General features: G+C 40.6%; 1 protein-coding gene across 1 annotated transcript in view; it reads left to right on the top strand.

Annotated features, from left to right (window-relative positions):
- GAK (cyclin G associated kinase) overlaps positions 1–23,817 on the top strand; it is a 142,081-nt gene that overhangs the window by 13,709 nt on the left and 104,555 nt on the right. The window contains exons 2-5 of the mRNA XM_089687442.1: positions 16,474–16,535; positions 18,095–18,154; positions 20,538–20,652; positions 22,702–22,844. Of these exons, the coding sequence (XP_089543568.1) occupies positions 16,474–16,535; positions 18,095–18,154; positions 20,538–20,652; positions 22,702–22,844 (380 nt within the window). The remainder of the gene's footprint in view (positions 1–16,473; positions 16,536–18,094; positions 18,155–20,537; positions 20,653–22,701; positions 22,845–23,817) is intronic.

The raw sequence follows: 23,817 nt of genomic DNA, 5'->3' as shown, positions 1-23,817 counted from the left end.
TGTGAATTGCCCCAAATTGAAACATTTCTTGTTTTGTAAAGCTCAGAGCCTATGTTACGTTTTAATTCTTCCTGGGGAGCCAGTAGGGAGATTTCTACCAGTGGTGCACCGAAATGAAAATTCTAGTGCTGAAACTGAGACCGAAAATTCAGGATGCACTTGGACGAAAAGCGAAATAATAAACAGTTCTTAAATTTTTATTTATGTATTTAATGTAGCTGGCAATTTTGCATTGAAGTCATTAGGGAGGCATTTTTGCATTGAAGTCAGTGGGGACGGGACTGTGTATGAAACTCTGACATGCCATTTTTCCATAAAGTCACTAAGGAGACTTTTTGCATTGAAGTGAATAGGATTGTGACTTTTCAATGCATCAAAATCTATGAGACTCGATTTTGCAGTCACTAGGGGGCATTTTTGCATGATAGTATTAGATGTGATCTTGCATTGAAGTCATTTGGGGAAGTTTTTGCATTGAAGTGATTAGGAACGCAACTTTGCTTGAAAGTCTATGAGACGCAATTTTGCATTGAAGTCAATAGGGGGCATTTTTGTATTGAAGGTCTTTGATACACGATTTTGCATCAGTCACTAGGCGGCGTTTTTTGCATTGAAGTGAAAAGGATCAGAAAATATGAGATGAGATTTTGCATTGAAATCACTAGGGACCAGACTTTACATGAAAGTATATGAGACATGATTTTGCATTGAAGGCACTAGGTGAGATTTTTGCATGAAGGTCTATGAGATGCGAGTTTGCATTGAAGTCACTAGGGGGCATTTTAGCATGAAGGTCTAGGAGATGCGATTTTTGCATTGAAGTCACTAGGGGGGAGATTTTTTATGAAGATCTATGAAACATGATTTTGCATTGAAGTCACTAGGAGGCGTTTTTGCATTGAAGTGAAAAGGGGCACCACTTTGTATGAAAGTCTGAGATATGATTTTTGCATTGACCTCACTAGGGGGAGCTTTTGCATGAAGGTCAATGAGAAGCGATTAAGCATTGAAGTCAATAGGGGGCATTTTTGCATTGAAGTGAATAGGATCGCGACTTTGTAGGAAAGTCTGTGAGACACAATTTTGCATTGAAGTCACTAAGGGGCGATTTTTGTATAACAGTATTACAGTAGATGCGATTTTGCATTGAAGTCACTGGGGGGGGCGTTATTGCATTGAAGTGAATAGGGGCACAACTTTTTATGAAAGTCTCTGAGATACGATTTTTGTATTGACGTCACTAGGGGGAGCTTTTGCATGAAGGTCAATGAGACGAGATTATGCATTGAAGTCACTAGGGGGCATTTTTGCATAGGAACTCAACTTTGCATGAAAGTCTATGAGATGCAATTTTGCATTGAAGTTGCTAGGGGGTGTGTTTTGAATGAAAGTCTATGAGACGCTACTTTGCCTATGTCAGCACCATTATCGGCAGTGTTTTTCTTATCAGCAAATGCCGATGACACTATTTTCTGCCGATATATTGGTGCATCCCTAATTTCTACTACCTTCCTTGGTGACACCAGGAGCTTCACTTTTACCTTAAAGGGCCAGTCCTCAAATTTAGATCTCAATTAAGGGCTGCTTGTTGTCTGGCAGCTAAGCAGATAGTTTGAATAAAGCTGCAAATTTAATTCTTAAGCGCATCACACTGCATTTTTTTTTTCTTTTTTTACATCCAGCCCAGCAGGTTGGCCATTGGCTGCTAGGGATATTGGCCCCTTTCACATGAGTGGACCGTTTGTTTTTCTTTTACAAAGAATTTTATTGTAGAATAGATAGCAGCAAAGAATCAGTCAAAAACAGATGCATTGACCAACAGGGATAAAACATACAAGGTATTCGATGATTATTACAGAATATGTACTGGTGGAGACACATAGAAATAGACTGTATACTTAAGTGCCATTAAAAAAAAAAAAAAGGGAGAAAACAATGAGTAAACAATTAGAGACCAATGACAATATAAACTCTGAGGAAAAATTGTCACTATATCAGCATACAGAAAGCGGAGAAGATATAAAATGGAGCCTCTCCAAATGTAGATAGGTATTCCACACGCAGGGCTCTCGATGGAGTCCAGCATGAGGATTTAGTATTGCGGGTGCAACACTCAAAGCAATAATCACAATCAGTAGAAATAGTATAAAAACAGGTTAGACAAGAGAAAAGAGAGGGATGAAGAGTAAGGAGACAAGGACAAAAACAAAAAGGGCTCCAGGGCGATCGCAACAGAAAAAAAAGGAAAATAAACTAATACGTAAATTTATATCGACAGAAGGGACTGGTCGAATCTCGATGGTTGGGCTATATCAAGCCAGGGACGCCATATCTTCAGGAATTTTGTGTGGGTATCCAACAGTATAGCCATCAGTTTTTCGTTAACCATTATGACGTTCATCCGGTTTTTGACAGCCTCGAAGCTGAGGAGGGGAGTCTTCCAAGCCCTCGCGATTGTCAGCTTGGTAGCCATAAATAGGTGTGATGCCAGCTGCCATTCGGGACGGAGTAGGCCCACTAATGGTTTGAATAAAAACGCTTCATACGGGTTGCGCTTAATGTCTGTGTGAAACGTAGTGTGGAGAAGGGTATAAACTCTGATCCACAATCTACAAACCTTAGGGCAAGTCCACTAGATGTGAACCATAGTACCCATCTGTTGACAGCCCCGAAAACAAGTCGGAGAATATATAGGGATAAAACGAGCTAGACGAGCAGGCGTGTAATACCATCGATAAAGAACCTTATAGGCATTTTCTAGAATGATAACATTCCTAGAACATTTAGATAACGCTTGGGTCATGGTCCACCAATCCTTTTGATCCAAAGTGCCCCCGAGTTCCGACTGCCAATGCTGATGATAGGAACGGAACGGAGGAGTTCTATAAGAAATAATGGAAGAGTAGACCAGAGAGATTAGGCCCGGAGCATGGGGTCTATGTCTACATTGATTTTCAAAGGGGGACAACCTGTAGGGTCCCAAGTGTGTTCGTATTAGTGTATTAATAAAGTGGCGGAGTTGAAGGTAGCCAAAATGTTCCCGCAATGGGATATCATGAGAGGAGCGCAGAGTTTCAAAGGTGAGTATTCGAGTGGGAGATAGCATCGAATGTACATCATGGAAGCCATTTGCTTGCCACCAGGCAAACTGTCCAGGATTATCACTCCCTGGGGGGGAATAATGGGTTATGTAGCAAACATAGTAACGGTAGGTGTGCAGAGATGAGGCCAGCGGAATATTTAATAGAATCCCAAAGACGAAGCGTTAGCGTCAGACTAAGGGATGAATGTCGATGAGTAAAAGGAAGCCACGGCAAAGGAAGAGAGTGGTATTGGGTGGGAGTCCATCAGGTCTACAGAAGCCCACAAGAAATGCTGAGATGCATGGAGATGGGCTAAGGGGACAATATTGGCCGCCAGATAGGACTGAAGATTTGGGACAGATAACCCACCCTCGGTCTTACGAGCAAATAAAATATGTTTACTAATTCTGGGTCGAGAAGAACTCCAAATGAAAGACAGGAGTTTTCGCTGATGAATACGCAATATATGCGAAGGAACAGGGACAGGTAAAACTCAAAACACATAAAATAATTTGGGAAGATAGGTCATAGGGATCGCATTGATTCTACCGAATCACGAAAGCGGGTAGTGAGACCAGGAGGACAGCAGCTCGGTCAGTTCATTAAAGATGGTGGGGAAATTAGCCCGGTAAAGTCCTTCGTAAGTCGGGGTGAGCTTAATTCCTAAATACGGCAGAGCTGAGAGCCATTGAAAAGGGAACGAATGTTTCAGAGTAGCCAAAAGTGATGGTGGGAGAGTAATTGACATAGCCTTAGATTTGGCAGGTTGACATGGAGACCTGAGAGAACTGCAAAGGAATCCAAAACGGCAAGTAAATTTGCCAGAGTAACCCCCGGGTTTGTGACTGACAACAATATATCGTCAGCGAACAGAGATAACTTATGCTGAGAGCCAGCTACATCTATTCCCTTAATATCAGGATGCATACGAATGGCTTCTGCCAAAGGTTCTAAGGCCAAGATAAATAGTATGGGAGAAAGTGGGCACCTTTGTCTAGTCCCCCTACCAATCGGGAATGTTGAGGACTCAAATCCATAATATTTGAGTTTTGCTTGAGGGGATGTATATAGCGAAGAGATCCAACGTAAGAACGAGGGACCAAAGCCAAAACGGTGATTGACCGACAGGAGATAAGGCCAAGACAAAGTGTCAAAGGCCTTGTTGATATCTAGAGAAAGGAGCATCATATCAATTTTGCGAGTGAGCCAAATGTTGTAACTGTAAAATACGTTTGATGGCATCTCCGGCTTGTCTGTGAGGGACAAAACCCACTTGGTCTTTTTTTATCAGACGAGAAAGGAAAGAATTCAAACGAGTGGCTAAGATCTTAGTGAGGTTTTTCATATCAATGTTAATAAGATAAATAGGCCTATAATTTGCCCAAGAGGAATGATCTTGATCCGGTTTTGGGATCATAACCACATTAGCAGTCAAAGAGTCGGGGGAAAAGTTTGAACCTCCCTTCACCGCATTGAACATAGCAGCAAGGTGAGGGGCAAGCACATCAGCCAGTTTCTTGTAGTATAAAGCCGTGTATCCATCTGGACCTGGGCGTTTGCCCGTCTTCAGATCTGCAATGCATTGCAGAACTTCTGATATTTGGATATCACAGTCCATCCGTATAAAGGATCCGTATAAAGTTTGGCAAGTCGATGCCAGAACTCCTCCAATACCGCTACAGGATTACTTGTGAGAACATTCTGACGAGTGCGTAGAGAAATCGGTTTGGGGTGATGTGCAAAAGAGCGTAATCTACGTGCCAACAGGAAATCTGGTTTATTTGCTTTACTATGCCACTTCTGGCGCATCCAATGCAAAGAGCGCTCAGCCTCACCCATCAAACAAAGGACCGTTTGTTTTTCATCCATCCGTCGACAGATGAAAAACGGACAGCTATGTATTCCTTTGGACCAGCAGATGTGAACGGATGATCATCCATTTACCATCCGTTTACATCCGTGTCACTTACGGTCTTTTTTTTTTTTTTTTTTTTTTTTTTAACCACTTGCCCTCCAGAGGATTTACCCCCCCCTTCCTGATCATGCCATTTTTTGCATTACAGTGCTGCGCTATTTCAACTGGTAATTGCGTGGTCATGCAATGCTGTACTGAAACAAACTTTATTTCCTTTTTTTCCCACAAATAGAGCTTTCTTTTGGTGGTATTTGATCACCTTGGTTTTTTTTTTTTTTTTTGCGCTATGAACAAAAAAACACCAAAAATTTAAAAAAAAAATGCATGTCTTTGTAAAAGAAATCCCAGTAACTGCATATTAATTGGTTTATGTGAAAGTTATAGCGTCTACAAACTATGGTATAGATACTGGAATTTGCACAGCTTTTACTTTCTGACTGCCTATCACATTTCTTGAGGTGCTAAAATGCCAGGGCAGTACAAACACCCCCAAATGACCACTTTTCAGAATGCAGACACCCTTAGCTATCTGCTGAGAGGCATTTTGAATCCATGGAAGCTATATTTATTCTTCACAAGTTTTTTGGAAAATGACAATGGTTTTTTTTGTTTTGTTTTGTTTTTTTTTTTTTAAACACAGAGTTGTCAATTAAATGGTATATTGCTCACACATACCATGGATATATTTGGAATTACACCCCAAAATATATTCTGCTACTTCTGAGTATGGGTGTCAGGAGCCGCCGCGACACACGGCTCGGCGCAGGCGCGGTGTGCCCGGTCACGCTGGTGTACGGGCACTAGGTCCTGGCCGGCCGCGGCAGAGACGGAACCCGCGCATGCGCACTCGGAGCCGCTTGTGCGTGCCTGGCACCAATGACAGCGCAGGGTGCGGTATTTAAATCCGCCCTGCGCTGACATGAATTGCCGTATGGTCTCTGTGTTCCTGATCCTGTGTACTTGTATTCTGATTGTTGCTGACCCGGATTGCCCCTGACTGTGCTGTACTCTCCTGCTCTGACCCCTGGCTTGCCTGACCTCCCTCTTGGATGCCCCCTATTGGATCTGATCTTCTGTTGCTGACCTGGCGTGTGATCCGACCATTCTCTGCCCACTGCTTTGTACCGCGCTGCTCCCACGGCTACCAACTCGGCTTGTCTGACCACGCTCCTGCTCATCCATCCATCCATCTTGCTCTGGCACATCCGCCTCTTCACATCAGGCTCTCATCCTGCAGATACCTCTGGCGGATCCCTCTACCACGGGTAGGTGTACTCAGGGGCCGCGACCTGGTCTCGGCCTGCTCCAAGTCCATCCCCACCATCAGGGTCCCTGGTGAACAAGCAGATCGGGACTTAGACTCCGCGCTCTGGGGAATCCTAACCGGTGGGTAGCTAGAGGTGCCGCCAGGCGGTTCTTTACAGTGGGGGTACCCCATGTGTGAGACTTGGTGGGACACATGCAGGAGCCCGAAAATCCAATGACCCCTTTGAAAGCCTGGTGGTGTATAACGTCCTAATTTCCCTTCCTCACTACCTATCACAGTTTCGGAGACCATGAAATGCCAGGATAGCATCAACCCCCCCCAAAATGACCCCTTTTTGGAAAGTAGACACCCCAAGGAATTTAAAAAGAGGCATGTTGAGAATTTTGCAGATCTTATTTTTTCTCAAAAGGTTTTGAAAAAAGAAAAACAAGTTTTCATTTTCTTTCTTCATATTCCAAAAACTTGTGGCAACAAACAAAATCTGCAAAATACTCATCATGCTTCTTATCAAACTCTTTGGGGTGTCTACTTTCCAAAAAGGGGTCATTTTGGGGGAAGTTTGTGCTATTTTGGCATTTCAGGGCCTCAAACTGTGATTGGTCAGGAAGTGTAATGAGGAAATAAAGCTCTTTAAAAGCCTGAAGGTGCTTATTGGATTTTGGGGACCTGTATGCATCTAGACAAAAAGTCTCTCACATGTGGTATCCCTATACTCAGGAGAAGTAGCAAAATGTATTTTGGGGTATAATTCCACTTATACCCATGGCATGTGTGAGCAATATATCATTTAAGTGACAACTTAAAATTTTATTTTCCAAAAACTTGTGGTTAAAAAAAAAAAAGAATCTTCTATTGATGCAAATAGTTTGGGGTGAACTTTCCAAAAAGGGGTCATTTGGGGGTGTTTGTACTGCCCTGGCATTTTAGCACCTCAAGAAAAGGGGTCATTTGGGGATGGGGGGGGCATTTTATGCCCAGCATTAGAAATTTATGCCGCACATCACTCACTCTTCTAACCAAGCCTTTTTTTTTTTTTTTTGTTCACATGAAAAATCAGTATTTTTTTGATCCCCCATACATATTTTTTTTTTTAAAGCAGACACCCTAGTGAATACAATTGTGGGGACTGCAATTTTTTGTCATATAGTTCTCGCTCAGCAATTTTTTTTTTTTTTTTTTTCTTTTCAAACTAAATTTTTTTGAAAAAAATAATGTATAACTTTTAATGCACAAAAACACAATATATTAGCCAATTGTTTGGTAAATTATAAAAGATGATGGTATGTCAAGTAAATAGATACCAAACATGACATGCTTTAAAACTTCACACGCCCTGTGCAATGGCGACAAACTGCATACATTTTTAATATCCATAGGCAATGCTTTAAAAGCCTTTACAGACTACAATATTAGATTTACACATGAGGTCTAGTACTAGAATTACTGCCCTCAATCTGACATTCGTGGTGATACCTCACATGCGTGATGCAATCACTGTTTTACATACCGACGGAGTCAACCCAGCAACACACACACACAGGGGGGTGGTGGGTGCGTTAGTTGGGCAGGGTGCTTTTTTTTTTTTTTTCGTTTTAATTATTTTTACACTGTTATTTAATAATGGCACTGTTTATATGCTGTGAAACTGAAGGGATTAAATACTTGAAGCTTCCGATTTCTCAGACTATAGAGATGAGTGGCGCCATTCCGGTCTCCAATCAGCTTTATGGTCAGCTGGCAGAAATGCTGGCTGCATTCTCAGGTTCCCCCGATGGCACGGGACTGCCCCTGAAGGCCGTGGAAGGCAGCGGGAGGCATCTTCTCCCGCTGCTTGTATAAACAATCCTGCAGCTAATTAGCTACTAGATTTGCTTTTACATGTAAATTGATTGCTGGCTGAAAAAAACTATGCTAGGCTGATGCCTGAAGCTATCTCAGTATAACCACTCGAAGTCCAGTGATGTACCAGTACGTCGCTGGTCCTTGTTGGGTATATATGCTTTGTTTTTGTTTTTCTTTGTTTTTATGTAGCCTGTGGGCTGAAAAAAGATAAGAGAAGAAATCTTTGACAGAAAAAGTGTGTGGTATGCCCACCATTAGAATATACAGCCTGCATCCACCTACTTCTAATGCTGGGCACACAAAAAAAAAAAACCTACTTCTAATGCTGGGCACACATAAAAAAAAAAAAACCTAACAGATTCCGATCGATGTGGATGAAGAAATCTCTGTCCAAAGTTTTTTTTAAAATATATGCCAAATCATAGGGACCATCCACACCCCCCCGGCCCCCATGCTTGGGCATATATGCTGTTTTTTACTTGCGAATCTCATCCAACAGTGACCCTGTTGCTATCAGAATAAACAGATTTGTGCTGCAGCTGAATGGCATGCCTGCAAAGAAAACAGCAATGGTTACCAATAAAACCATAACCGTAATAAAGTAACACAATAAAACGACAACTATTTTTGGCTTTTTAATTATTTTTTTTTTTACTTTTTTATAAACTTTTAACCAGATGGTAGGGTCTCTCAAAATCCGTAGCCAGTTTCCTGACTACCTAACATCTTTAGAGGCCATGTGCATATATGTGCCCTAGACTGTGCCGTGCTGTAGCCTATACTAATAGTCCACTAGTGTATGGTAGAGACGGAAGCAGTTCTTGAGGCAGAGACTAGGTTGGCCAGGACAAGAGGGACAAAAAAAGCGGATGTCACGCCTAATTCCGTGTCTGCTACAGACACGACATCTTTTTTTGGGGTGACTTTTCGGTTTGGGTACCAGGAATGGCATCGGGAAAATGCCTCTCATGCAGCCGGCTAACTGCATCTGTGTTGGGGGTTCAGGCCAAGCACCTTCTGGATACAAAAGGGCCGTGATGTCTTCCTGGAATTTTAGTAAAGGATCCGCTTTGTAAAGCACAAAAGCATTATATAGAGCCAATTGAAATAATTAAACAGACACTTTTTTTGTGCCAGCGTCTGGCTTTTCGGATAAGTAAGTATAGCTTCATCATCTGGTCGTTGAAGTCCACCCCCCCCCCATGTCAAGGTTATAGTCATGGACACAGAGGGGCTTCTCAACAACACCAGCCGCTGTGACAATTTGGATGGTCTTGTCTGCGTGAATGGAAGAATGGACAAAAACATCCCTTTTTTTGTCCTTCTATTTCACTGTGAGCAATTTATAATTTTTCAAGCAGGCTTTTCCCCCCCTTTCTAAGACTGGTATTTACGAGCCGTTGGCGGAAGCCCTGGTGATTAGGTTGGACGGTGCCACATGCCCCAATTCCAAGATTGTGTAAATGTCTAAATAGCAGCACGCTTGAATACAAATTTTCCATATGGGAAAAAGGTGACACCGAGTCCCAAACTATCTTGCCACTGTTCCCAATGTAGTCTGGGCATCCGGAGGGCTCCATGTGTCTATCTTTTCCCTCGTAAATACGAAAATTACATGTATAGCCTATTGCCCTCTCACAGGTCTTTATACATTTTGACCTCATATCTGGCACGCTTGCTGGGGAGAAATCGTTTGAGTGGAAGGTGGCCAGAAAAACTAATGAGGGACTCGTCAACACAGATGTTTTGCTGGGGAGTATAGACATCTGCAAATTTGTGGTAAAGATGATTTACGAGGGGCCGCATTTTGTGGAGCCGGTCAAATTCAGGGTCACCCCGACGACAACAGAGTGTATTGTCGTTGAAATGCATAAATCACATTATATTCTCCTATCTATGCCTGGCCATGGCAGCAGAGAACATGGGCATATGATGAATTGGGTCTGTGGACCAATACAACCGAAATTAAATCTTTTTTCAGTAATGCCCATGTTGAGGGTTAGCCCTCAAAAAAACGTTAAATTTGGAAACCATAATAGGTTTCCACGCAAATGGTCTGGCAAGGCTTGAATGTGGGTTGGCAGTGACAAATTGTTGTGCATACAAATTGCTTTGATCCACAATCAATGCATACAGATCTTCTGTGAAAAACAGCTCCAAAAAAATCAAGGGGAGTAGTTAAATTTGCTGTTTCCACCTGAATTCCGGGTTGGGCAGTGAATGGGGGGGGGGGGGGGGGGGAGTACGGGTGCTGCAGAATTTGTGGGCTGCCAGTCAGGATTTGCAAGCACATCCTGAAGGACACTATGGGCTCTACGGACCTGTGTTTAAATTCCTGGTGGCTGCGGGACATTACTTATACTAGCCACCGCACCAGCTTGTACTGCATCTATGGGACGTCACCAAGTGATACTGCAGTGCTAGTACGTGTAAGACCAGGACGTACTAGGCCGCTGGTGCTCGCCAGTTCACCAAAAGGTTAAACGGTATTAGTACTGGCACTCTTCTGCATGTGAGTATCATCATGCAATTGTACCACCTCAGCAACCTGGGAACGGGGTTGGGTATACCGGACCTTAGCAGGGACCTGTACTGCATCATCTGAGCTATCTGTCAGGGTGCCGCTGTTGTCTACAGGTTCGTATTCTGAGGCAGATTCTGTCAGTGAGTCTTCCCCCTTCTCTCTCACTTGACATGGTCAGTATCCTGTAGGCCTCTTCACTAGAGTACTTTTCGTTGGACATTTTGGCCACTACATTTATAGGTACCTAGTGCGATTCATGGAAAAAAGAGCACCAGGCTGTCAGAAACTGCTTGAACCGCTAAAAAAACCCCAAAAAAACAAACCTGCAAGTGCTAGCAGAGGTCAGGCCTGTTTCTGCTAACTGTGGTTTTGTGTGCAATGTATCAAGTGACAGTGATCTACTGACACTGCACTTGCTAGAGGGAGAAGGGGGGCTTAACGCAGGTGCTGGAAGGTGCTGGGGCTGATCCTGCTCAAGCTGCATTATACACTATACTATTGTGAACGCTGGTATAGTTCTTATCTGATCAAAGATATTGATCCGTTCAGACACTATACTAGCAGTGGAGGTTTATTGTATATGTGAGCATGTTCCTGGAATCAAAGGGTTAAATGTGATGTCTGATGTAGTGGCAGGCAATCTGGCGCTATCTGGAAGGGACGCTAACTGACACTTATGCTATTTGAAGTCACCGGTGACACTAATACAGTGATCAGTAAAAAAAAAAAATCACTGGCCTATATCTGCTGAGTGATCAGTTGATGCGCACGCCTACGGACCACGATAACAGCGGGAGCTCGAAATATATATATATATATATATATATATATATATATATATATATATATATATATATATATATATATATATATATGTGTGATTTTATGCAGGGAGCCTGCCCTGTAGCGGTAATTCTGCTATAGGGCGGAGCTAAAGTGGTTAAGCATACAAGGGTGCGTTCGTCCCTTGGAATGGAATAGAACAGATGTCATCTATTTACATTTCTGTTTGTCCGTCTTTAGGCAAAAAAATGTTTTATACTTTTTTTCACCTTTTGATTGGTCTCTGCAACAACTGAGTAAAAAACGTGCAAAAACAGATGTAAACTGAACTGAAAACTGATGTAAACTGAGTATGTTTTTTCCTTTTTTAAAAAATGTGACTGATCAGATGATGCTGGTGTGAAAGGGGCCATTGGATGCTGTTTTTTCTGGCATTTGCCTTCAACAGACTGCTAAACACTCTGACCAGAAGCCAGTCAATTCCTGCTGAACTGGCCGATTTTCCTGCACAGAGTAGAAGGCTTTTTCTGCTACCCCAACAAAAATTTTTATTCTTTTATTTGGCAATCCTGGTATAGTTGGCTCTCCATTAATAAAGTTGATGGAAAATGAAGCTTGACTGACCCAGAGTGGGCCAGGGGTAATGAAGGTCATGGTTCCGTAATTCTACCATAGGCTGATAGAAAGAGAGAGCAATCTGTAAAGTATAGCTAAACTCAAAAACAGAAGTGTTATTTAGTGCAGCTTACAAGTCTTTAGATGTGGTGGTCGCATTAGTTTTTTCTTTTTCTTCTTTTTTTTTTTTCCTGCCTTTTTTTCTCAAGTCATCTTCCAGGGCAGCATCTGAGAGTTCTTGTGTTTCTTCCGGACCAACAGGAATCAACACACGTTATTTTGTTTCAGGCTATTATGTTTTTTGCGGTTGCCTCCCTGCCCTACTGCCTGTAGACTGAAGCATGGTAACCTGATACAAAAAAAAAAAAAATAAACGTGTGTTAGTCTGGAGGAAACACAAGGACTCTCAGATGCTGTCATGGAAAACCTCATACTGTATATAGAGGTGCAGTGTTGTCAGGACACAACTACAACTGTCTTCTGTTCTCCATAACAGGAGGCAGGTATTTTGTGCTTCACAGAGATAACTGTTTAATAGTCAGCAGAGGCAGAGCACACAGAAGGTTTTCAGCTGAATACATTTTTGTCAGGATCATTAGGTTCTTATTTAGCACTTATCAAAAATGTAATAAAATGCTTACAATTGGGGGTTTCAACATGTTAATTGTAATCTACCTGTCAATCGCAGGCATGTGACAGGTAGATTATAACCAGCGTTTCTATGCCGCCAGTTTCTGTCGCTGCCCGTCACCTCTCAGACCTCAGGTGAAGCAGCAATTTGTATGCAAAGCTGAGGAAAGTCCGAGTGGAAGAAAACAATCTCCATTTGCCTGCAGCAGAGTAGGAATGAGGTAGGAGTGCTTGCTGGAGGGGGAAGGGGGAGAACAGGTTTAAGGCGGTTCAATCTCCAAAGCATTTTCTTGAACTCTGTGTAGTGTTCAGCTGCAGGTCCACCGCAGTAATTACACCAGTCTTTCTAATGATGTTATTTCTGTACAGATGTCTTGCATGGCACTGTGCATTATATATTACTAACTTCTACTGACCTCTGAACTTTGCATGACTTGTTCCTAACTTCTGAACTCTGCATTACTACTAACCTCTGAGCTTTTGTATTAACTTACTCCTGACTTCTGAACTCTGCATTACTGCTGAGCTTTGCCTGTTTACTCCTAACCCTTGTACTCTGCATCACTTAATCCTGACCACTGAATTCTGCATTACAACTGAACTCTGTTACTTACTCCTGACCTCTGAGCTTTGCGTTACTGTTGACCTATGAACTCTGCATTACTTAATTCTGACCTATGAACTCTGCATTTGCACTGACTTTTGAACCCTGTATTATGTACTACAGACCCCTGCATTCTGCATTGCTTACAACTGACCTCTGGACTCTTTGTTACTACTAACTTCTGAACTCTGGTTTATTTACTCCTGATCTGTGAACTCTGCATTACCTTTGACTTCTGAACTTTTAGTTACTCCAGACCCCCTGAGCTCTGCCTTACTTACTGCTGACCCCTAAACTTTGTGTTACTTCTGATCTCTGAATTCGTTAACTACTGACCTTGGAACTTTGTGTTACTGCTGAACGCTGCATTACTACTTACCTCTTAACTGTGTTACTACTGACCTCTGAACTCTGCTTTACTTACTCCTCAACTCCTGCTTTACTACTGACCTCTGAACTCTGCTTTTTTTTTTACTCCTGAACTCTGCTTTACTACTGACCTCTGAACTCTGTGTCATTTACTTTTGACCCCTGAACTCTTCAGACTTTCCTTACTCTTGAGTAGGTTATCTCCGTTAAAAGAAAAAAAGTGTGCTGCACCCTGGTGATCCTTCATCTCTTCCACGTTGTTCAGTTAGATCTTCTTCACCTCTCCAGGGATACCTACCTCTGTTTAAGGTGTTTATTCAACAGACCTAAATTTACAAATAATTTTTTCTCCCATGTCTACACGTGTTCAGACTCCTTCAGATGGCTTTAGGGCTCATGATTTTATCCTCTCGATGTCTCTTTTTGTATGATTGTCCAATCTAAAATACAGAATACAAATATACATAATATATATAAATTTCCATAAATAATTGGACAGTGATGCTGTTTTCATAATTTTCTTTCTGTATGCCAGTACAGTGGATTTGAAATGAAGCCAGCAAGGTGTGATTGTAGAAGTGTTGCGTTTCAACAATAATTCACGGGGTCTAGCAAATATTGCATGAACCCTTTAGGAATTACCACATTTTTATACATAGTCTCCTCCCCCCCCAGTCATTTTCAGAGACTCATAGGTAATAGGACAAACTAACCTTATCATAAATATAATGATGTATTTAAATACTTTGTGAAAATTATTTGCAGTCAATGTCTGCCTGATGTCTGGAACTTATGCATATCACCAAATGCATTGATGTTCTTCATGAAAGGAATTTTGCTACCATCTAGCATAGTTGTCTTTTGCAGTCATCTAGACCTTTTGAGTGTTGAATGCTTTACTGGTCCCTACTGTTGCGTCTTGCAGTGACATACATAACTACAGCACTGTGCGGGGGACCAGAAATATGACACTCCAGGAAGTGTTTTGGATAAAAAGGATTCATTGGACACAGTGGCTCTTGAAGAGCACTAAAATCGTAGATGTGTGAATGGACACCCAGAGCAGCAGCTCGGGAGCAAGCCTGCTTGGGTGCCCCCTGCAAGCTGCTTGCTGTACGGGCACTTGGCAGGAGGGAGGGGCCAGGAGCGCTAGCGGGGGTCCTGAGAAGAGGAGGATCAGGGCAAAACCACTTCACAGAGCAGATAAGTATGACATGCCTTTAAAATCACTAAGTAAAAGATAATTTTTGAGTAAGATCACAATTACCAAGAACTGATAAATTAAAGTATGCTTAATTTTTGCGTTTGGGTTTAGTTATGATTTAATTCACACTTTTAGAGTGTATGTAATCAAGATTTTGTATCTTTTTGTCTCTTTTAGGTCTGTTTAATATACCATCAAAAGCTTATTGTTATGTTTGTTTACTAAGTGCAAATATCTGATCCTTCAAGAAATCTTGTCAGCTGATAGCTTCATGTGCATCTGTTACAATGTGTTCCCCCTTTACCTTTGGGGGACTACTGAACCCCTCTATCTTAAATCTCAAGTACTGTCATCACACCCAATACAGGGCGGTTTTCCCCCGCATTGGTATTGATGACGTCAGGACCTTAGACCACGCGAGTGTGGGGGGGAAGATGCAGTAGGGACCAGTCTAGCTGCACAGAGTCTCCTAAACTGAAATAAACAATTGCACTTGCATTGTAGGTGCACCCCTCTGGAACGGATAATTTATACATTTTCCAGCGTTGAGCAAGAAAAGGGAAAGTTATTTTATGTTCATCCTAGCGTGGCCATACTGCTTCTCCATAGATACAGTACTAGGAGTAAGCTACTTGGTGTTCATAGTTTTGTACATGCCATGTCTGAGCCTAGTGCTTCTCTACCCTCTCAGATCTTTTTAGGAGTAGGACAAAGCAGTGTATAACTCTCATTATTTTGTAAAAGGATTGCATGTTGAACAGTGCAGATAATGCACATAACCAAAAGCTAGAAATGGCAGAGGGTGGGAAAGCCTTTCCCAATAAAGTGTGTTACTTTAGTAACTCTGCGGTGGGAAGGGCCTGCAACTTCCAATTTTCCTCACATGCCCTCTTGTGCATGGGTTTAGTACCCTTTCCTTTTCTTTTTTTTTCCTTTTCTTTTTTTCCTTTTCTTTTTTTCCTTCTTAATTTAAGGGCACAAACACGACACAAAACCTACTGACACAATTATGGTTGCTGAAAAACGTGCACGAATGGTGAAAATAGCCAGCATTATACAGGTAACCATTAGTAAATCTAACAAACAGATACTAATCTGTTTACTAGGTGATGGACATTCCATTCATTTTTTATTTAAGCCAGAAAGAGAGATGGGGGGGAGCATGAGGAATGAATGTAGGGCTGCATGCGGAAGGTAGAGACCTAGTAAGTGAAAAATTGTGGTTCAAGGTACTAAGACATCAATCACCTCATGCTCCCGGGACAAGATGTTTCAAGGGCTTGGGGCATGTAAACTTTAGTCAGTATAACCATGCAAAGTCCTCAACAGGTCTTCCATGGCTCATTGACCTTGGTAAGCCACAGCTGTATAGACTTTTACCATTCAGAGTGAATGCCCAGTACAGAAAAAGGCCACTGCCCCAGTCTATAACTGGCCTTCACAGCAAGGAGCACATGGAAGGACGACACATGTCAAACAACAACAAAAAGTTAGAGCTGGGAATTTTTCTTTTTTGTTGTTTGAATGCCCAGTACCCTGACCCAACTGATTTATATGTCCAATTATCTTGCGTAAGTTTTATACAAGATACAATTGAAGACTAAATCTGCAATTTTCCTTCACTTTTATATTTTTAGGTGGATTTGCATTTGTCTATGAAGCTCAGGATGTTGTTTCTGGAAAAGAGTATGCATTAAAGGTAACACATCCCTTTTTTTTTTTTTTTTTTTTTTTTTTTTTTTTTAAATCTCGTCTAGACAAAATTGTGTTTTGTGTAAATGACAAACTTTTTTTAATTTTGAAATGAGCACAATACCTTTTTTGAAGAGGGCTTACAGTGGAAACTTCTTGGCAAGTATTCTAATTTTGGACAGATTTACTACACATTTTAAGATTTAAGTTTTTACATTCTTTATTTTACCAAGTAATCTAGTATTTCCCGGGTTATCAACAGATTTTTACATGGGCACATGTATGCTTGAGCCAACATTGAAAATGAAGCCGTGAGATGCACACAGTTAACAATACTCAAAGCTTCAGTTCTCGGAGTATAAACATGGCCATACACTATGCAATCTGAGGTGTGGTCCAGATAGGTGAACATGCCTCATCGCACCTTGTTCTGTGATGCAGCAGAAAAGTGCATACTGGGGTATGATTTACAAGAAGTGATAGAATCTAAAAACATTTTTAAATATCCAAACAGACAGAATAAAGTTAAAAGCTTCTATCAATGCCACACTAATAGAATCTAACTGTTAAACACTTCTATGATGGTACTTGGTTCCCACACGCCTTGCAAAAATACACCTATTGTATCGCCTTTCTGTTTTTGGTGCTGTGGGCAGGAGGAAACCATGTGTCACATCTGGTGCCAATGCCCTGTGCTGACTAGATTTTGGATCAGAATGTTTAACTTTATTTGCTCAGTGACAGGAGTGAATATTCGTAGATCCCCAAAGATAGTCCTTTTTCAAACGTTACCTTTAGGCATTCCCAAAAAATTGACCATTTACATAATCCTGGCTGCAAGAATCACTATTGCTAAACATTGGAAACGATCGGTGACTATGTTAAAAATAAACTGAATTGGATCATAGTTAATGACAAACTCACCTGCATTCTCTATAAAAATATGGCAAAATTCGAAAGAACTTGGGATCCGTGGATTCACTACCTCTCTGTCCCTTAGATGGACCATGGCTGGCCCTCCTTTACTTCACTTTTTTTTCTCTTACTTTTTTTTCTCATTTTCTTTCTCATTCTTTCATCATACTTTTTTTGTTTACAATATTTCCTTTTGATGTATCTGACTTTAGTACCTGACTATTGTTTGGTCATGCTCATTATTAATCGTGTTTCATAGTGAAATATGTCTGTACGTTTGATCTTTTCAATAAAAAGATTGAAATATAAAGTTAAAAGCTGCTATAGATGAGGTAAGTGGGAAATAAGAACATTAGGAATGGCTGGGCCAGAAATTACATCTATTTATTATGAAAAATGAACTTCTGCCCAAAAAGGTGAACTAAGCCTTTAGTCCAGACTTCGTTATAGTTCATCAGACCACCAGTTATTCATTTAATGTATATTAAGCCTAAGTGCATTACGCTACTTTTTATTGGTTTCAAGTTTAATTGGTTGTTACATTTTAGATTAATCACCACATGTTCATTGTGTGTTTTCCTGCATTTTAAATTGCTGTTTGTATGTGAATACTATAGAAAGAATTGCAAAAATATTTGTTATCATTTACAGCGATTGCTGTCCAATGAAGAAGAAAAGAATAAGGCGATTATTCAGGAGATCTGTTTTATGGTATCCTTTTTATTACATGAATGATTGTATAGGATATTTGACACTGTAAGTAGAAGATTTTTTTTACATGCGCTACCAAATGCATTGCCATTTAAAAAACGGGTAGTTTGGACCATTTGCTTCATAATGAGTCTTGAGAGGAGGAAGTGGGTATGAAAAAGAAGCTTATTTCCAGTGTGGTTATGCAGATTCTAAGCCCAGTGAATAAGCTGTAAATCTGAAAACAAATAGTGGTATCACCTTCCTTTTACATGAATATATAGGCCTTAACTGAGTCAGAGTTGTGTGAATCCCACTGCGCTGCAGGGAATCAGGTGTAATACCTCACTCCTTGCTCGGGCAGGCTTCTTCCATTTTATGAGACCAATTCTCCAAACAACTTTCTCTCAAGTGCACCATGCATTGTATATGAGAACAGTGAGGGACCCACAACCCAGAGTGGAGGAGAGTGCTGAAGCAAGGAGTAAGCTAAGTTTTAGGGTCCTTTTTAACACAGGCTTTCCGTCTTTTTCATCAGTTCAGTCACATTTTTTGTAAAGAAAAAAATGGATCAGTTTTTTTATATGCTCTACCAATGCAAAAATTACCCATTTGTCCATTTTTACATCAGTTTTTCTTTCATTCTCTTTTTTTAATGGAACAAAAATTGGGGTTTTGACTGTTCCAAAAAACGGATATTGATGGATGTGGATGTAAATGGATTTTTTTTCCATAGAGATGCATTGATATCCATTTTTCATTCATCAACGGATGAATGAAAAACGGACAAATAGAACACCCACGTGTCGCTTGAAAGGACCCCAACATCTCATTCCTCTCCCAGAGTTAACCACTTGACCTCCAGAGGATTTACCCCCCTTAATGACCAGGCCTCTTTTTGCTACTCGGCGCTGCACTAATTCAACTGATAATTGCGCGGTCATGCAATGCTGCACCCAAACGAAATTTTTTCATGCTATAAACAAAAAAAGGCCAAAAATTTTGAAGAAAAAAAATATTTTTTACTTTAAGCTATAAAAAATATATAGTAAACTCAAAGTTGGTTATAAATTTAGGCCAAAATGTATTCTGCTACATGTTTTTGGTAAAAAAAATCCCAATAAGTGTATATTGATTGCTTTGTGTGAAAGTTATAGCGTCTACAAACTATGGTATAGATACTGCAATTTACGCCATTTTTTTGCTATACAGCGCTGCGCTAGTTTAATGGACAATTGCGCAATACGCAATATGCAATACGATACATAAATGAAATTTACATCCTTTTTTTCCCCACAAATTGAGCTTTCTTTCGGTGGTATTTGATCGCCTGTGCGGTTTTTATTTTTTGCGCTATAACAAAAAAAGGCTGACAATTTTGAGGACAGAAAACAATATTTTGGACTTTTTGCTATAAAACATGTCCAGTAAAAAAAAATTTAAAAATCAAATTTAGTCATAAATTTCTGCCAAAATGCATTCTGTGACATGTCTTTGCTAAAAAAAAAAAAAAAACCCAATACGTGTAAATTAATTGGTTTACGTGAAAGTTATAGCGTTTACAAATGGCGGGAAAGATACTGGGATTTTTAGTTTTTTTTATACTAATAATGGCGGCGATCAGCGACTTATGGCGGCGATCAGCGACTTATGGCGGGACTGCGGCGGACATTCTGACACTGGGGGGGTACTGACTTGGGGTCACTGACATCCCCAGTGACACCAATACAGTGATCAGTGCAAAAAAAAAAAACACAGACACTGTACTAATGGCACTGGGGAGGAAGGGGTTAAGTTTATTTTGCAGGGAAGGGTTATCTGTGTGAGGGGGAGTGTTTTACTAGGGGGCAGGGGGTGTGTACTGCAGGGGACACGGCTGATCGGGAGAGTGAAACTCTTCTGTCCCGATCAGCTTGTCCTCGAGCTGTCAGGGAAGTGACAGAAAGCACAGCTACTGCAGCTGTGCTCTCTGTCACTGATTGCCACCGATCGCCGGGAGATAGCCGGTAAGGACCAGCTGTGACCCGGCGACTGACATCCGTGGCTGTGATCGGCGGGACAGGTAGGGCGGCGGCGCGCCTCGCGCGCGCCCCCTACCTGTTTACAAAACACACATTTTAAAACGTGGCTTTGCCTGCCCGTGCTGCCCTGCCGCCGTATTTCTACAGTGGTAGGGCGGCAAGTGGTTAATGAGCCTTTAACCCTTACAGTGCAAGGGGGCCCACTACTAGGGTAGTGTGTTTTTTTGTTTTTAATTCCCTGAGTTGGGCTTTAAGATACAGATCATTTTTTGAACATACCCCCGTTTACAAACATTTGTTTTTTCTTTTTTGCTCCAGAGAAAAAAAAAAAAAGTATAATCAACCTTGTTCACTGCTAATGTTCCTTAAGCTATTGCTAACAGAAAAAATTATCTGGGCATCCAAACATAGTCCAGTTTAGTTCAGCAGCTTCAATAGGCAAAGAAGAATCGGATACTGGCCAAGGCGAATTCTTACTTTTAACAGAACTATGTAAAGGTGAATAAACATGTGTTTCTATTATTGCATGGTCTGAGATGGCATTGAAGAAATAGTTTAAAATACTGTTAGTCATATCTTAGAGCCTGCAAAGACTTTGATATTTGAAAGATAGCCATTAGAATTTTAAGGGCACATTTATTAATTTCCTCTGTCAGTCCAGTTGAAAAGTATTAATTATTTACAAAGTCTTCTCATTATGATTATCTTAACTGACATACCCCTTTGGGTTTTTAAGATGACTATACTGCCAATTAGACCTCTACCCATCCATTACCTCCTGAAGTGTTTCCTTATTTACTCATGATTGAGAAGAAGTAACACACACACACACACGTTAAAGTGTCTCTGATTTGCTATGGTATAGGGTGCTTAAAGAGAATTGTTAATTGTGCCCAAGCATTACCCTGAAAAATTACTTAATTTACTCTTTTTTTTATTTATTTATTTATTTATTTATTTATTTTTACTCTGAACCTCTTCCTAAAAATAGCAGAACAGTTCCTGGTCTGTGAAGATTTCCTAGGCACTTTGTCTTCAGCTTAATTGGTGTAGAACTGCTGTGTGAGAACTAAGGCACTGCTGCCTCTGAATGCTAGTCTCATGAGACTAGAGATTTGCACTATTGCAAATTCACTATTGTCCTGTTAATGATTGTCCTTGCTGGAGGCTCTGCAATAAGTAAGACAAGCCCTGCTTCAACCAAGATGGCTGCCTGCACACAATGCATACCAAGGCATGGGGAAAGATCAGCTGCAGGGAGGATACCTGCAGCACTGGTGACTGGGCTTTTGCCCTTTGTCTGTCTTTTTTTGGGCAGAGTTGAATTTGAAAGATTTTTGTGCACTGACCAGCACTTCTGATGACGTTTGGAATCATGAAATGTGACGTGATCCTCATCTAAGTCACAACAATAAACCAATACAATGTGCTTAAGTTGATGATGCCAAATAATTCTAATTTCTCATGTCTTTATTGAACACATTAAACATTCACAGTGAGTAAGTGAACCATTGAAGTTAATGGTTAAACCTGCTGATCGCTTTTGCAATGCTTTATAGGCTCCTGCAACCAAAAATACTAAATGCACATTTTTTTACCAGAAAAAATGTTCATTTATTATTTTTGGTCAAAAGGTGAACTTATCCTTTTAATAAATCTGTTTTGGTCTTACTGTTGTGAAGAAAATTAAATGACCAGGACTTTGTATAGTGTATAGCAGGGGTGTTACGATTAGAAGGTGGACTGGGGGAGGGATTCAGAGAGAGATTAAAAAAAATATAGTCTTCTGCTTTACTACAGATTTACAGAGAAGACAAAAATTAAATTATAGTTTTTTTTTTTTTTTCATGTTACCCAATTAAATTATGCACAATGCGTGTTTTTAATTTAATTGACATCTATGTCTGGGTAAATTAATATATAAAGTAATTATATAAATGTGCTTCAATACATGTGCATTTCCATGCCATTGTGTCTCTAAAAACACATTAAATACAGAAAAACACCTGTTGATCCTGCTAGAAATTCAGTGAGCTTGTACCTTTCTGTGTACTCCCTGTGCTGCACTGAATTCTCAGGTGGTATTAGACCTGCCCGGTTTACCTGTTATGCAGATAAGGGGAAGGGATGTTTTGCAGTCCAAATAAGGAGCGAGATACTCAGGGGACAACACTGCTCCCCTGTACAGTACAGTGAGCATTGTCACTCTAGAAACAGTAAGTGTGTTCCTGGATCATCAAGTTTATATAAAGGGGGATAAAAAAAATAAATAATAAACTAATGCAACCCAAGGACTTGTAAGCTAAAGTGGATTACATTTTTGTTCTTGGGTTTAGATGAACTATTTGGTGTTCCACAGGGCTGAGCACTGTCTTCTCAACCTCATGTCACAGCACGTGGTGTTTGAGCAGCCAGTCGCCAAGCACCTGTGCTGTCATGTAAGAGAACAAGGACAAGTGATTCACAAAGTTTACTTCTTGTGTTTCCTGATTTTTTTTTTTTTTTTTTATATATATTTTTAATTTTTTGCTTTCCATTCTACTTTAGGTCAGCTTGTGGAATTCTTGAACAGAGCTGAAAGTAAAGGACCACTGTCCTGTGATACCATATTGAAGATTTTTTACCAGACGTGTCGAGCAGTTCAGCATATGCACAAGCAGAAACCACCACTAATTCATAGGGATCTCAAGGTAAAATGTTATATGGACTTTCTGAATGTATTGGTGTAACTGTAAGGAAACATTTATAAACCCTAAAGCTGGCCAGATGTGGTTAGCCAGTTGAATGATTATAAAAAACAACATTCCACCACCCACACAACCGAGGTGGATGGAGGAATTCCTTCTTTTGGGACATTGGATTCTAACATCGGACTATGCACTGTCAGTATACATCGATTGGCTGCAGCCAGTGATCTACAAAAGTTTTCCAGCTTGTTCATTTAACAGAAGTCAATCTAAAAAACAGCTTTTTCTGAGGGATGCCCATACACTGGTCAAAACGTGGATGGTCCCTGCTAAACTGACTAAACTTCCCTACATATATGGTCAACTTAAGAAATGTCCTGGATTTTTCATTAGTGTTTTTTTTTATCTTCATTCAAGTCATTGGTAAATTAGTTTTATTATTTTTTTTTTTTTTTTTTAAATCAACTTTATGGGGGCCCATGTGGAACAGAGAGAAGGTAGGCATACCTCTGAAGGTAAGATGCAGCTTGGGGGTTACTTTGCTTTTTTTTCCTTGGAAGTGTTGGAGCTTTGCCTGCCATTCATCCATGACAGGAGAGTCTGGGATGCTGCTGCATAGGGAATCTGCCATTGCTGTTCTTGTGGAAGCTGCAGTTGTACTTTACGCAAGCTGTAAAGTAGTAGTGCTGAGTAGTTGCTTTACTGCCCTGAAACTATTATGCAATAGTGCTAGCAACAGCGATGTCTCAACTTTCTTTAAACCGTTATTTTAGCATTTCCCTTTAATGCTCTACCAGAGTCAATTAATGCATAAGTATCGACAACCGAGTTTGTCACAAATATACAGTAGATGTGTATTTATACTTTTTATATGATTTGCTCTTTTTTGCCCTGTGTTGAAATGGATAAACACAGACAAAGAAAGGAGAAATAAAGTTGTTAAAGTGACTAAAAGAGAAGGATAGCCCAAATGTAG

This window comes from Staurois parvus, unplaced genomic scaffold, assembly GCF_062004578.1.
Source record: "Staurois parvus isolate SC_StPar_1 unplaced genomic scaffold, SC_StPar_1.0 ptg000425l, whole genome shotgun sequence".
NCBI classification, from domain to species: Eukaryota; Metazoa; Chordata; class Amphibia; order Anura; family Ranidae; genus Staurois; species Staurois parvus.
Note: the sequence above shows the minus strand (reverse complement) of the source record. Positions and strands in the feature narration are given on the sequence as shown.